Source organism: Pecten maximus, chromosome 3 (genome assembly GCF_902652985.1).
Source record: "Pecten maximus chromosome 3, xPecMax1.1, whole genome shotgun sequence".
In the NCBI taxonomy this organism is placed as follows: Eukaryota; Metazoa; Mollusca; class Bivalvia; order Pectinida; family Pectinidae; genus Pecten; species Pecten maximus.
Window position 1 is genome coordinate 12,374,503 of NC_047017.1, and position 15,352 is coordinate 12,389,854.

General features: G+C 37.7%; 1 protein-coding gene across 1 annotated transcript in view; it reads left to right on the forward strand.

Moving 5' to 3' along the window:
* LOC117323235 (girdin-like) overlaps positions 1-15,352 on the forward strand; it is a 72,191-nt gene that overhangs the window by 52,645 nt on the left and 4,194 nt on the right. Inside the window, 12 exon segments of the mRNA XM_033878303.1 lie at positions 605-718; positions 1,106-1,205; positions 2,348-2,369; positions 2,372-3,117; positions 3,879-4,024; positions 4,519-4,605; positions 4,903-4,960; positions 5,268-5,382; positions 6,930-7,064; positions 8,952-9,041; positions 12,717-12,841; positions 13,659-15,130. Coding sequence (XP_033734194.1) covers positions 605-718; positions 1,106-1,205; positions 2,348-2,369; positions 2,372-3,117; positions 3,879-4,024; positions 4,519-4,605; positions 4,903-4,960; positions 5,268-5,382; positions 6,930-7,064; positions 8,952-9,041; positions 12,717-12,841; positions 13,659-15,130 — 3,210 coding nt within the window.

Here is a 15,352-nt window from a genome sequence, read left to right on the forward strand (position 1 = left end):
TGTTTTGAAATTAAAAAAAAAAGTAAATTTCACCTCTATTATTGAAATTCAAATTAAGACATTCATATTTTTCAACCAACGTAATCTTTTAAAAGTACTACATAATAGATAACCTAGATCTGTACAGCCGGGCCACTGTAATTACACCTGACAGGTACGAGGAAATTGACTCTTTACTTCCTCATAAATAATTTTGTTGTATCAAAATTTTGTTTACCTGATCAGAAGAGGCAATATGGGGAAGTAAAGAGAACCAGCTAATTTTATTTTTTTTATATAATTATGCTGAATTTGTTTACACTGCTAATATAGGCACCAGTCGTCACTGTTGCACTTAAATGGCTTTTGCTGTTATTAACTTGGATGCAAAAACAACGAACAAAAAAAACAAGAACCAAACTGGAACATAAAAACAGAGACCAAACATATCTTGAAATGCAATATAATGTTTTGTATGGATCTCTTATAAAAAAAAACACAAAAAAACTAAAAACAATTATTTTCTGAAATTTTGAATGAAGTCATTGTCTGGTTTGTGGTGTAGCCAGTAAGAGAATAGACTGGTTAAATAGTATAAAACTGGAAATTGATCAATCATTTATAGATTGGAAGAGTCCAAGAAACGTAACATCCGTCTCCAGGATGAATTACGTCAACTCAAGCAGGAATGTGAGTCACTAAAACAGCGGTATGAAGAGGAGACACACGGGAGGGACAGGTTAGTGTAACGTTGGTCCAGTGTTTCAGTCAAAAAACATGCAGCTTCAGTTTAAATTAGCTTTCTGCACTGTTTGTCTGCGAGATTAGAATTTAGTTAAAACCTGACCAGAAAAAAAAGTATCTCCTTAATTTTGATAGTGAGCAATTTTGATATCCAATAATCAAAAATTTGATATTTTTTGACAATAAAATTGGCATAATGCTGAAATTTAAGAATTTCTGGAATTGTTGATATATAATGTATGTATTAATTGTGTACTAATATAAAATGTATGTATATGTATTCATTTTGTACCAATATTATTTTTTGAAGATTTCTATCTTTTTATGCTTTTCTAAACTTGTACACTTTCTTATTTTTCTGGTAATTTTAATATATTTACAGACATGATAGTGGTGTACGGGGTAGTCAGTCAGGTCGGGCCAACAATCCATCCAAGGAAATGTTTGAAGTTAAGGATCACCTCATACAGGTGGAAAGACAGGTCAGTTCTCTTATATATGTTACCTGTGATTTCAGATACAGCATCCTGGTATTACTATACGTTGGCTGAAAGACAGAAAATCTTGTTATCATTGGTGGGGGATATACAAATGTGTTCTGTCCTTCCATCTATCCATCCAGATTTGCTTTTCGCATGATATCTTTTAAAGGAATTATCAGAATTTGATGAAACTTGCCTAGTAGACTTATCACCTAAACCCCTGGGATCAAGTTTGAGTATCGTCTTATTCCCAACATATATAATGAAGCTGCTGTGATCTGATTGGCTGATTGCTTTCCGCAGGATATCTTTTGAAGGAATGCTCAGATTTTGATAACATTTTCTTGGTAGACTTATTACCTAAATCCCTCAGCTCAAGTTCGATTATCGTCATATTCCATAGATGTATCTTGTGGCTGCAATGATCTGATTGGCTGATTGCTTTCCGGACGATATATTTTGAAGGAATGATTGGATTTTGATGAAACTTTCTTGGTAGACTTATTACCTAAACCTCTCGATGAAACTTTCTTGGTAGACTTATTACCTAAACCCCTCGCGCAAGTTCGATTGTCGTCATATTCCGTGCATATTTTAAGAGCCCTCACTCCAGTTCGATTATCCACATATTCTGCGCATATTTAATGAGGCTGCTGTGACCTGATTGGCTGATTGCTTTTAACACAATATCTTTTGACAAAATGATAAGAATTTGATGAAAGTTGCTTGGTAGACTCATTACCTAAGTCCCTAGCTCAAATTTGATTATCGGGATATTCCGCGCATATTTAATGATGCTGATGTGACCTGATTGGATGATTGCTACATTATTTGCATGAGCGGGGGAACTTGATGACTATGTCCTTGTTTTAATGTATCAATCTGTCCCTTTGTCAAGATTTGGTACAAAGGTGTGATGGGTATGCTGGAATCTTGTACATCAATCCTAACATAGACACAAGTTGTTCAATCACAATTCTTCTCATTGAAATGTGTTTGGACAGAGTTCCGTTGTTTTCTATCATTAATATTTAACATTGCATTTAGATCTTTTTTTAAAAGTCAAATGAAAACATTGCATATAACCTATATAATATGAACAATAAGTAAATTTTGTAATAAATATTGTTTTTTGTCTGCAGAATGCCACATTTATGGCAGAAAACAAAACCTCAAATCACAGACCAACTCGCTGAATCTTCAAATCCAGAAGTTAGAGAGTCAGAACTCCAAGCTTCAGAACCAGTCTTCGTCATTCCAGGATCAGTTTACATCACTGCAATCCCACAATGCCAAGTTGCAGGTGGAAAATTCAACATTGAAATCTGAGTGTTCCACGTTACGGTCACAGATGTCGACGCTACAGTCACATCTGTCACAGTTGGAGGGTGAACACAAACATTTACTGGAGAACCAGGAGGAGTTACAGACCTCGCATGAACAGCTGGTTCAGGATCACGAACAGCTACAACAGTACCACGACCAGCTCGCATCCGAGTATGAGGGACTCATCTCTGAACATGGCTCGCTCAAGTCTGTACATAAATCTGTAAAAGGAGAAAATAAAGAGATGAAAGAACAGCTTGATGCGTTCCTGCAAGGTCGGGAAGATGTATCACGTGTTCGGGATAGAGCTCAGCGAGAAAAGGATGCCCTGCGGTCCGAGTTACAGTCTCTGGGTGGAGTACAGATGGAGTATGAACACCTGCGTGATGAGCACGTTAAACTGCTCGGAAAACATGAACAGTTGTGTAAGGATTATAACGAGGTGGCCGGCGACAATAAACATCTCAAGACAGAAAACAATACATTCCTGACCAAGAACACTGAACTGAAAACACAGTGTGATGAGTATAGGGACCAACTACATGCCATGGAAATCGACGTGAACAGTCTCGCTCATAAGTATGATGTATGTATACAAAACCTACACAAGAGCTAGAGGGTTTGAAAATGTTCAGGGCGTATGTCAAATATATAAATGTATATATCTTATCTTCAAATAAGTTGTGTGGTTTTATCTACGTTATGTAAGTTTCTTTAAGTTAGTTTTAATTGTCTTTTCAGCAACTGATTTTTTATGACTACCTTGTTTGTTTACCATGATAATTTGCTGTGGCCAATTAGGCCTGTTTTACTATACCTTAGCATATTACCAAGTTGTAATAGATTGGGGAGTTGAGTTGGTGGACTCGCAATATTTCCATAGAAAATGATATACAGAAACTGCAATTAATACAATCATATATATAGTCCATAGTTATAGCCATACTTATATAATTAGTGACCTGTGATCAATTTATGTAACTATGGTGATCTATATTAGACAGCCTGTACTGACCTGTTATGAACTTGGTGACCTATGGTGACCTCTGGTACAGGTTATTGATGTGTACTGATAAAGGATAACTCAACTGACCTGTATTGACATGTGTTGACCTCTGGTAACCTCTAATACAGGTTATTATTGATAGATATTGACGTGTATTGAAATTTGTTGACCTTTTCTGACCTTTGTTGACCTATACTGACCTGTATGTACATGTGTTGACCTTTACTGACCTATATTGACATTTGTTGACCTTTACTGACATGTATTGACCTTTACTGACCTATATTGATCATGACCTTTGTTGACCTTCTATGACCTGTGTTGACCTTTCGTGTTATCAGACCCTGTACCAGATGAATCAGAAAATGGAGGAGGACAATAAGAACCTATTGATGCAGATCCAGTCACTCCTCAACTCCAACCAGGAACTTCTGTCACAGATCCTCAACAGCAAGGAGCACTTCGCCGAGGAGGAAAAATCCTACCTGTATGTATCGCCTACCTCATCAGTAATGACTAGTATTACACCGTTTGTTTGTCCTTCCAACATTCTATCCTTCCACAATTGTCACTGGTCTCTTGTCATACTTGGGTCTTGTGTTCACATAGGGGAGGTGGTGTGTCATGTATCAAAAGTAGGTCAGAAAAAAGTAGGTCATTCTGACCTACGTTTTCACCTTTGACTTACTTTCGGTGGGGACTGTAATATACTGAATTGTATTAGTTAATGAGCATAGCATTAGTGCTATTTCAAGCTTAATGGTGCCTATATAGGTTAGTTACAGCTTTGATATATTTGTTGAGCTATATCAAGTTCAGAGAAAATCTTATCCTAGTATTTCTCAACATAGGGACTCTACATTAATTGGGAAAGATATTGTTAGAGAGTGTTAGTACAAAAAGAAGTTTTGTTTAACATTAAATGTCAACAAATAAAACATCTCATTGTGTCAACATTCAAGGATTTTTTTCCTGTTACAGAGAAAAGATGTCCGACTTACGACGACAGAAGGAAAGACTCGAAGAAAAGATCATGGATCATTACCGGCGACAGGAAGTCTCCAAGAAGTATGAAAATAAAATATTAACAACACCTCAGTTTATGGATAACATAAAACATTTACTAGACCTGGGTAAATCATTCAGTTCGAACCAGAAAAGTTTGTTGTGTGTTCATATCACACATGTTATAGTTAATTATCATTTTGTCCACCATTTAAGTCGGAATGACTGACCACAAGTCCACTATTTAAGTCGCAATGACTGACCACAAGTCCACTATTTAAGTCGGAATGACTGACCACAAGTCTGATTTAAAGGTATTGTTATCATTGTGTTTATAGTAGAATCATTTTATAATTTCAGGAACCGAGGTCTGGGAGCAAGAATAGCCAGGAGGGCAGCAAAGATATTTGTGTCCAGGGTAGGTACCCACATATTGTGATGGATTTTATGTTTAAGAGTAAATTCAAAATCTGAATTAGCTATGATTATATTTGTTTGACAGAAACAATTTCAAACTACTGTCAAAATGAGTTCTCCGTTTTCCAGCCCCATTAGAAAAAAAAATCCTCCCACTTAATTGATAATAAAATTTCTATTTCTTTTGTTGGGATGAACTTTAACAGTCTCTTCAACTTTCTTGAAATAATAGTTTCTTTGACCTTTGAACTCTGACATGTTATCACTAACGTCTGACACATATTTGACCTCCGCCCTCTGTCCTCCAGAACCGAGAGCGCAGTAAGAGCAGAAACAACTTGACCAACATAGACAACAGTCAGGACAACACGTCCCAGGGGTCAGGGGACATCACCACAGACCACAACGACTCGAGGAAGTCAGGTGAGCATTATGGGATACAGTGTAATGGGGCATGAGGTATTTCTGTGGTAAATAGATTGGGAGAGGTTCTACGGTGACACCTGGACTCTTTATCACACAGATATTATATATAGACGTGGTAAATAGATTGGGAGAGGTTCTACGGTGACACCTGGACTCTTTATCACACAGATATTATATATAGACGTGGTAAATAGATTGGGAGAGGTTCTACGGTGACACCTGGACTCTTTATCACACAGATATTATATATAGACGTGGTAAATAGATTGGAAGAGGTTCTACGGTGACACATGGACTCACATCACACAGATATAGACGCAGTGGATGTGGATACTGACACTGTTAATTTTTATCTTGATGATCTAGGGAGCTATCATTCAATGCTCTATGCTATTATTATGTATACCTGTGTTATCTGACACCCTGTGGGATCTGTAGTGAAACCTGTTTATTCTGACGTTTTGGATTGGGTTGGGTTACACTAATACAGGATGTAATTGTAGACAATGTTATTTTCAGTATTACAAGAAAGATTACAGAGTATGACTAATTTAGCAGGATTTCAGAATGAATAGGTGCTGTTGTACATTTGTAAAATTAACATATTTTTTGTGTCATTATTTGAAGCATTATTTCCCAAACCATGCCACTTCATTTTTCACTGATTAGATTGCACTTTCATTTTCTCACTTTTCCAAATAGTGTAAGATGATGGCATGGTGTTTATACAGATATGAGTGACTTGTTATTTGTTGTCATGGAAACCTTATTATCTGCCTGAAGTCTCACTGGCATGACCCCTCTGTGACCTTGTCATCACAATCCTCCCAGTGTTGTCTTGGAATTGACCCTATGTATGTTACCTTCCATATGTTGTCATGGAGATGACCTTTGTAATAATGTCTCTGTTGTCATGGAGATAACCTTTGTAACAATATCTGTGTTGTCATGGAAATGACCTTTGTAACAATGCCTATGTTGTCATGGAAATTACCTTTGTAACAATACCTGTGTTGTCATGGAGATGACCTTTGTAACAATGCCTGTGTTGTCATGGAGATGACCTTTGTAACAATGTCTGTGTTGTCATGGAAATGGCCTTTGTAACCTTCCTTGTGTTGTCATGGGAATGAACTTGTGTAAACTTTCCTTTGTAATCATTGATGACTTTAAGGAAGTTATGAAACTTTCTCTGCATGTAACCCTGGAACGTAGCGCATGATTCTTGGTGTAAAGTTTTACGTTAAACTTAGGGTAACCATGTACTTGTGTTGCACAGAAATCTGTTTCACACAGATGTTATTATTAAACCACATGTATACAGAGAGTTTGTGAGAGCATGTTTACAATTTGTCATGTGTCGGTGCTGTTGGAGTTGTCTGAGCTGTTAAAGCATGTGGCCAGCTTTATCTTCTAACTGGCCTGTATTTCTGGATCATGTGATATATCCCAGCATGCTGTTCACCAATATTCTCTGGCATGCCAACCCAACTCCTGTGTATAAAACAGCCTTGGTTTTGAGCATTTTGTTTTTGTACCATCAGAACGGAAACAGAATCGTCACGGTAGTGCAGAGAATCTATTGGAAACTTCGGCCCTGTCTAAACAGAGTCGTAGTCGTGCAAAATCGACCACTGCTCTCAACCTTGAGGCTGACAGTAGCGACCAAGCTGTCAGAGGTAAACATGTAGCATGTATCCTGGTATATAATGATAATTGTCTGCGGTTTTAATTTCCTTTAGATATTTCTGTGTATTTTTTTGAGCTGTATATACTTATATGACTTGTCATTTGAATTCCTTTCTGTTTTTTGTTTTGAATTATTTGTCAGTGTATCTGTGTTGTACATATTAATGTTGTCCCCGTTTGTAAACTTTTCTCTATTTTCAGTTAAAACTAAGTTTCTGTTTCACTTACTCTATAATTAGGTTGGGTATCTATATATCCTTCTCATTGTTGTTCAGTGTTTACCTGTCCTGGTGGTGATCTGGTGGTTTGTTTTCTTTGTCCAGACTTTTTTATCATTATATTTAGTGTCAAGCTTTTGATGGTGCTGGTAGAACCTAACATTTTCTGTCTCTGGTTATTTCTATGTATGTAGCATTTGTATTTCCAATTTGTTTAGAATTTCGGTGACAGGAAAGTGATGCCATGGAGCAATGTCTGTTTTGTCACATTTTTATCCATTTTAAAAGGTATTGGGTCAAACTTCAAAACAAAAGTCAGAAGCATAAGAAGATTCAAAAAGTCAAAATCGATATTTTTGAATAGATTTTGCCTAATGTTGTGGATGGCAGATTATTAAGCTTATGTCAATTTGTGTATTGAATTATAATCACACATCAGTCTGTGAAATTTTAAAAGAAAATCAAGATTTTACTAAAACTAACCTTAGCTGTAGAAGATTGAAGGTTTGTTGGCTATCCTAATTGGTGTGTTAGAACAAACTACAGCTTAGCAGGGCTTAAAGAACATGGCAAGGCTGAGCTCCTGAGGGAGAAAATTGATTTTTTTTTCCCCTAAAATTACTTGTAAAGTCAGCCAGATGAGCAATAAACCTCTTACTCAACTGATTTTCTGGTATTAGGACTATCTCTGAAGATCAGGGTTACTGTTAATCCTTTATGGGACTATCTCTAAATATCAGGGTTACTGTTAATCCTTTAGGGGACTATCTCTGAAGATCAGGGTTACTGTAAATCCTTTGTGGCACTATCTCTGAAGATCAGGGTTACTGTAAATCCTTTGTGGCACTATCTCTGAGGTTAGGGTTACTGTAAATCCTTTGTGGGACTATCTCTAAATATCAGGGTTACTGTTAATCCTTTGTGGGACTATCTCTGAAGATCAGGGTTACTGTTAATCCTTTATGGGACTATCTCTGAAGATCAGGGTTACTGTAAATCCTTTATGGGACTATCTCTGAAGATCAGGGTTACTGTAAATCCTTTATGGGACTATCTCTGAAGATCAGAGTTACTGTAAATCCTTTGTGGGACTATCTCTGAAGATCAGGATTACTGTAAATCCTTTTTTTTTTTTTTTTTGGAAAATGTTCTTTTCCTGATTTGGCTATAATTAAGTTTGGCCAGGAGTTGAATTTTCACAAAAAGAAATCAATTAGCAAAAAGATTTTGAAACAGTAATTTTTTGCTCTTTTGAAATTAAGAGCTGTTACTTCCTGAGGTACAAATCATGCAATATTAAAGATTTACAGTAACTTGATCCCACTAAATACACTTTATTTATCATGTGATAAGTCTATAAACATCTAATACATTTTCAAACGTTTTCTGTAAAGAATGGTTATGTTTCTGGATCATTCTGTGGAATTTGAAGCCCCCCCATGTCCATTAACACCTCAAAGACTTGTCACAAGTTAAATATCTATACAAACTGTGAACATTTTTTGCTGCATTTCAATTTTTTACCAAAATTTTGCTACAGAATTAGCTTATCAACTAAGAATTGAGTGGGGCATAAATGTCACAGTTTTGTGTAACAAATGCTTAGAACCACCAACACATTTCTGCTTTGTCATTCACCCTCCTTCCTGTTTGATAAAGGAGCCAAATCCAGTGACAACCTCTTGGATTCTGTGCGTAGCCATGGTGACAAGAGTTCCACCAGCTTCCTTAGTAGTGCCACATTGCCAGGTAACGGTCTGCTGAGGAACGTACGAGTTCCTGCTGTGGTGGTGGGACGACAGCATGCAGTGTCGGCGCTTGTTTACGTCATGTGACATGCATGTTTTTTTGTAGCCCTAGGCCTGCTTACTGTGTAACTGGTTCTTTTCAGATGTGGAAATTTTGCCAAAGACTTTTGATTTCATCTCTCTTTTCAAGATGGTATTATTTACTCAAACGTTATAAACGCTCTGCCATTGCATTTAATTCCAAGCGTCATTTCAGTTTGAGACAATATATGTATAAAAAAAAATCCCATCTCTCTCTCTCTCTGCTAACATTCATATAAAGATTAATATCTGTCTTCAGTTTATTCTAATAAAAGTATTAAGTTTATTTGTCTTCAAAAAAGAAATTCACAAAACATGATTGTGTATATGATTTGCTTGGTAATGTGTTAAAATAAAGACTGAGGCCAGACAGATGTTTTCCCAGACTTGTACCTTATGGAATTTAATTTCCACACTGAAAATTTCCACTTCAGTAGAATGTGTAATAAAGTATACCTAACTGAATGCCTAGTGTTGCTGTATGTAGAGTTTTTACTGCTTTTTTAGACTCGTTAGCAGCACTCAGTATCGCTTGACTCTGTAACCGTCGTACTAGTACTCATTATCACTTGATTGTTTATATAGACTCTGTAGAACACAAAACATTGTCAGTTTGCTCAGACAATTGTGACATACCATATGCTGTAAATTTGAAAAGGTTGTTCATTAGTTAAACATTTATAATTTTCATAAATAGAATTAATCTAGTTACAACTGTATATGGTTCCCATATAGATATAAAAAGTCCTTATATTTCAGCACTTACTTGGAAAAGTCTTGGAATTTAGTGTCATGCCTTGAAAGTCTTGGAATTTGTCATCAATGTCAGAAAAAAGTCCTTAAACTCATGTCTTTGCTGTGGAAATAAATCAAACTATAAACAAGAACATTTTTCTATTTTTTTCAAACAAATTAATTTAGAGTGTCTGTTCTAGTGTTATTTTGGATTGTTCTGTAGAACCTATTATATGTGTTTATGATTGTATGATTACAACATTGATTGACAGGACACAAGACTAGAAGACTTTATACTGTGTTCAGTAACTGTTACAATTACACCAAATGTTACACCATGAAAAGTCCTGGAAATGTCTTTTTTAATTTGATGAATCAAAGTCTGTACAAATTATGATGGTTAGGAAAACAGATGATTAACTATCTCACATTAACATGAATTTTGTGATCACAACAATGAATTTTATGTCAGTGAAAAGGTGCATAAGATCTCAGAACCTGTTTTTCCTGACAGTAATTTTTACATACAGACTGAGGTAGCTATGACAATATAAATTTGCCTTGTTTGGACACTTTACTTTCTAAATATGAATGTCTTAAAATAAGCATTTTGAAAAGAAAAGGTGGATTTTCAATGAAAATAAGTATATTTCATAGATAAGTTTGACCTGTGCGGTAATGACCTTGACTATAGGTAAGAATTGACCTGTACAGTAACGACCTTGACTATAGGTAAGGTTTGACCTGTACAGTAACGACCTTGACGATAGGTAAAGTTTAACATGTAGAGTAACGACCTTGACTATAGGTAAAGTTTGCCCTGTACTGTAATGACCTTGTCTATCGGTAAAGTTTAACCTGTACAGTAACGACCTTGACTATAGGGAAAATTTAGTCTGTACAGTAACAACCTTGGCTATAGGTAAAATTTAGTCTGTACAGTAATGACCTTGACTATAGGTAAAGTTAAGCCTGTACCATAATGACCTTGACTATAGATAAAGTTTAGTCTGTACAGCAACGACCTTGACTATGGGTAAAGTTTGATCTGTACCATAACGACCTTGACTAAAGGTAAAGTTTGATCTGTACAGTAACAACCTTAGCTATAGGTAAAGTTTAGTCTGTACAGTAAAGATCTTGGCTATAGGTAAAGTTTGACCTGTACCATAACGACCTTGACTATAGGTAAAATTTAGTCTGTACAGTAACAACCTTGGCTGTATGTAAAGTTTAACCTGTAGAGTAATGACCTTGACTATAGGTAAAGTTTAACCTGTACCATAACGACCTTGACTATAGGTAAAGTTTAGTCTGTACCATAACGACCTTGACTATAGGTAAAATTTAGTCTGTACAGTAACAATCTTGGCTGTAGGTAAAGTTTGACCTGTAGAGTAATGACCTTGGCTATAGGTAAAGTTTGACCTGTACCATAAGGACCTTGGCTACAGGTAAAGTTTGACCTGTAGAGTAATGACCTTGGCTATAGGTAAAGTTTGACCTGTACCATAACGACCTTGGCTGTAGGTAAAGTTTGACCTGAAGAGTAATGATCTTGGCTATAGGTAAAGTTTGACCTGTACCATAAGGACCTTGGCTACAGGTAAAGTTTGACCTGTACAGTAACAACCTTGGCTATAGGTAAAGTTTAACCTGTAGAGTAATGACCTTGGCTATAGGTAAAGTTTGACCTGTACCATAAGGACCTTGGCTACAGGTAAAGTTTGACCTGTACTGTAACGACCTTGGCTATAGGTAAAGTTTGACCTGTACAGTAACAACCTTGGCTATAGGTAAAGTTTAACCTGTAGAGTAATGACCTTGGCTATAGGTAAAGTTTGACCTGTACCATAACGACCTTGGCTATAGGTAAAGTTTGACCTGTACCATAACAACCTTGACTATAGGTAAAGTTTGACCTGTACCATAACGACCTTGGCTACAGGTAAAGTTTGACCTGTACTGTAACGACCTTGGCTATAGGTAAAGTTTGACCTGTACAGTAACAACCTTGGCTATAGGTAAAGTTTAACCTGTAGAGTAATGACCTTGGCTATAGGTAAAGTTTGACCTGTACCATAACGACCTTGGCTATAGGTAAAGTTTGACCTGTACCATAACAACCTTGACTATAGGTACAGTTTGACCTGTACCATAACGACCTTGGCTACAGGTAAAGTTTGACCTGTACCATAACGACCTTGGCTATAGGTAAAGTTTGACCTGTACCATAACGACCTTGGCTACAGGTAAAGTTTAAGTCTGTACCGTACATCATGAAAGTTTCTATATTTTGGCTGTGATGTAGTAAGCTTGCTTGTTGTCGACCACTTTGTTAATATAACAACTTTTTAGTTTTATTACTAACTTAATCACAGACAGATTGACCTTATGGTTTAGCATGAAGGTCATCAGTATATTACTATGTTCACCGTGTATCAACTGCATGGAAAACAGCTGTGTACTCTTTCATATTTTTTGAAATCTTGTTTTGATGATTTCGATTTGTAGAAGGAAACTTCAGACTATAATTAGTCAAATGTTTAACATTTTCTATGGAGAACAATGGACAGAGTTAATTAACCAGAACAACAGTATTCAACTTCATTAATTTCAAATTAGATACATTAATATTATATTTCATAGGATTTGTCCTCGTACATTTAAAGCTGGGTAATTTTGGTGTTGTTATAACCAAAAGTTTTGGAGAGAATGGGAGAGAGAGGCTTGAATTCACGATTAGCTAGAAATTTCCACAAAATACAAAATGAACCTCAATAGTTGTTTAGTTCAACTTTCTCACCTTAAACATTTCCATACTTACTCGTACTACAATAATTCGCTATTATGTTGATAGGCCTGGGTAAACCAACAAGTTTCTCTGAAGATGATGATGGTGGATTCCGTTCTAACACAGGAGAGGGCAGCAATGATATGCTGACATTGGAGGAGTTCCTTGGGGAGGTGAACAAGGACAGCAAGGTAGTGGAGATTTCTGTGTGATAGATAAGTGTGGAGTCTTGACAAGTCTGGAGTCTTGATAAGTGTGGAGTCTTGATAAGTCTGGAGTCTTGATAAGTGTGGAGTCTGGAGTCTTGATAAGTCTGGAGTCTTGACAAGTCTAGAGTCTGGAGTCTTGATAAGTCAAGTCTAGAGTCTGGAGTCTTGATAAGTCTGGAGTCTTGACAAGTCTGGAGTCTTGACAAGTCTAGAGTCTTGATAAGTCTGGAGTCTTGATAAGTCTGGAGTCTTGATAAGTCTGGAGTCTTGATAAGTCTGGAGTCTGGAGTCTTGATAAGTCTGGAGTATTGATAAGTCTGGAGTCTTGATAAGTCTTGAGTCTTGATAAGTCTGGAGTCTTGATAAGTCTGGAGTCTTGATAAGTCTGGAGTCTTGATAAGTCTAGAGTCTGGAGTCTTGATAAGTCTGGAGTCTTGATAAGTCTGGAGTATTGATAAGTCTGGAGTCTTGATAAGTCTGGAGTCTTGATAAGTCTAGAGTCTGGAGTCTTGATAAGTGTGGAGTCTTGATAAGTCTGGAGTCTTGATAAGTCTGGAGTCTTGATAAGTCTGGAGTCTTGATAAGTCTAGAGTGTGGAGTCTTGATAAGTCTGGAGTCTTGATAAGTGTGTGTGTAATACATCCGGTATTATTGTTAGGTATTCTCTATAAATAATATAAATAATTGTGGATGCCATATGGTTACTTGTGTTAATCTGTTTTAATGACACATGTTATTTAGATCTTTATTACCTCAGAGGTATGTGTGTACTGATACTGATTAAATTGTCATATTTCAGAGGAAGTCAACCGATCTCGGTAAGATCAAGGATGACGTCGAGTCTAAGAGTAGTGAGAATTCGGAGAACAGTTTCCGACAGAAAAGACAGGCACCACCACCTCCCATGGCTAACAGCCGCCAGATACATTCGATCCCTGATGTAGCTGCTGTGTCACATCCGGACCTGAACTTGTCACGAATGTCTCGTATATCCACGGGCAGCAGTGGAAGTGGTCAGGAGAGCAGACCAGAAAGTTACGGCCAGGCCACACCTCCACATGTAAAACTCCCAGAGACATCCACGCCTGCGCAGTACAACAACAATGGACATCACAGCAATTCACTTGAGGAAATAGACAAATTCTCTCCATTTCCACGGCAACAACAGCCACATGACTTCAGGAGAAACACACTGGGTTCAACACCATCGACGGCCACAAGAACTCTCCAGTACTCAATGTTATCATCTCCTGGCCAATCAGTTAACTCACCAGCTAATCGATCGTCCAATCAGAATCGAGAGCTGCCCCCAACCCCCTCAGAGCCAGCCACTGACAGACTTGATAGACTTACATCACTCAGTCAGTCGTCATCCTCTCACAACAACTCCATCATATCTAACACCTCAAACTTCAGTGACATTTCCAAAAACAATAATAGTGTATACTCTCCAAAGGACAGCTATAACTACCAATCGCCTCATATGGCAAACAAACCCCCCACCCCCCGGGGTTATCAAAGCCAGCCCCCTGGGCCAGCCCGAGCTCCTCCTCATCCTAGCCAGGCGGGGATGGCTAGGAGTCGACAGCCTCCCATGGACGGTCAGCCAAGTCCCCAGCAATATTCTCATAATGGTCCTGTGAGGCCAGTACCCACCAGAGAAGCTAGCCGACACGGGCAGAGTCCCGGCTCACGACCAAATACTTACCAGGACCATAATACATTCCAAAATAACAGTGCAGGTGTCTATTCCAGTGTGGGTGAGAATCGCACAAGGAATTCTGTGGATTATTCTCCGCAAAAATCTAGTGTTCAAAGTAACGGACCAATTGAAGGCAGTCAAGAGCATCACTATGCACGTGTGCAGAAAATAGAACGACCTAAGTCTGTTCCTCCAAACATTTTTAATCAATTACAAATGCAAGCTCAGCAACAGCAGGCTCAGAAACAGGACCAAGGGCAGATATATTCACAGCCGCAGAAAGGCCGCACACCACCAGTACCTCCGCCACGGAGAAATCGTGAAGTAATTGCACGTGTCAGTCTGGTCCGAGAACCAGGTCAGATGCCTACTGGGCGCATGTCTGCCCAACCTTACCAGACCTCTGGGGCCAACTCCTCAAATGGTCCTGTCAGTAAAACTTTGCCAGTTGGAGGCATTTCTCGGTCAGTAACTCCTGGGGTTAAATCTCCGCCCTCTAGTACGTCAACCGCGCCACGACCAATGAAACCAGAGGAAAATGCCACAGAACCTAACAAAAACGCACTATGGTACGAGTATGGCTGTGTGTGAGATGATAACCACAGTCGTAAACATCTACCTCATTGTAGACGCTTTCTAACGTCTCTCTTAATCCCCTCATTATGGCATAGATTTCAGTCTGGTTAATTATATTATATTCACATTTTTAAGAATTTGTTCCTACTTTTGAAGTATTGTCTGTCGAATGCATATGAATTCAGCACATAATAACACACTAATGCTTTAAACCT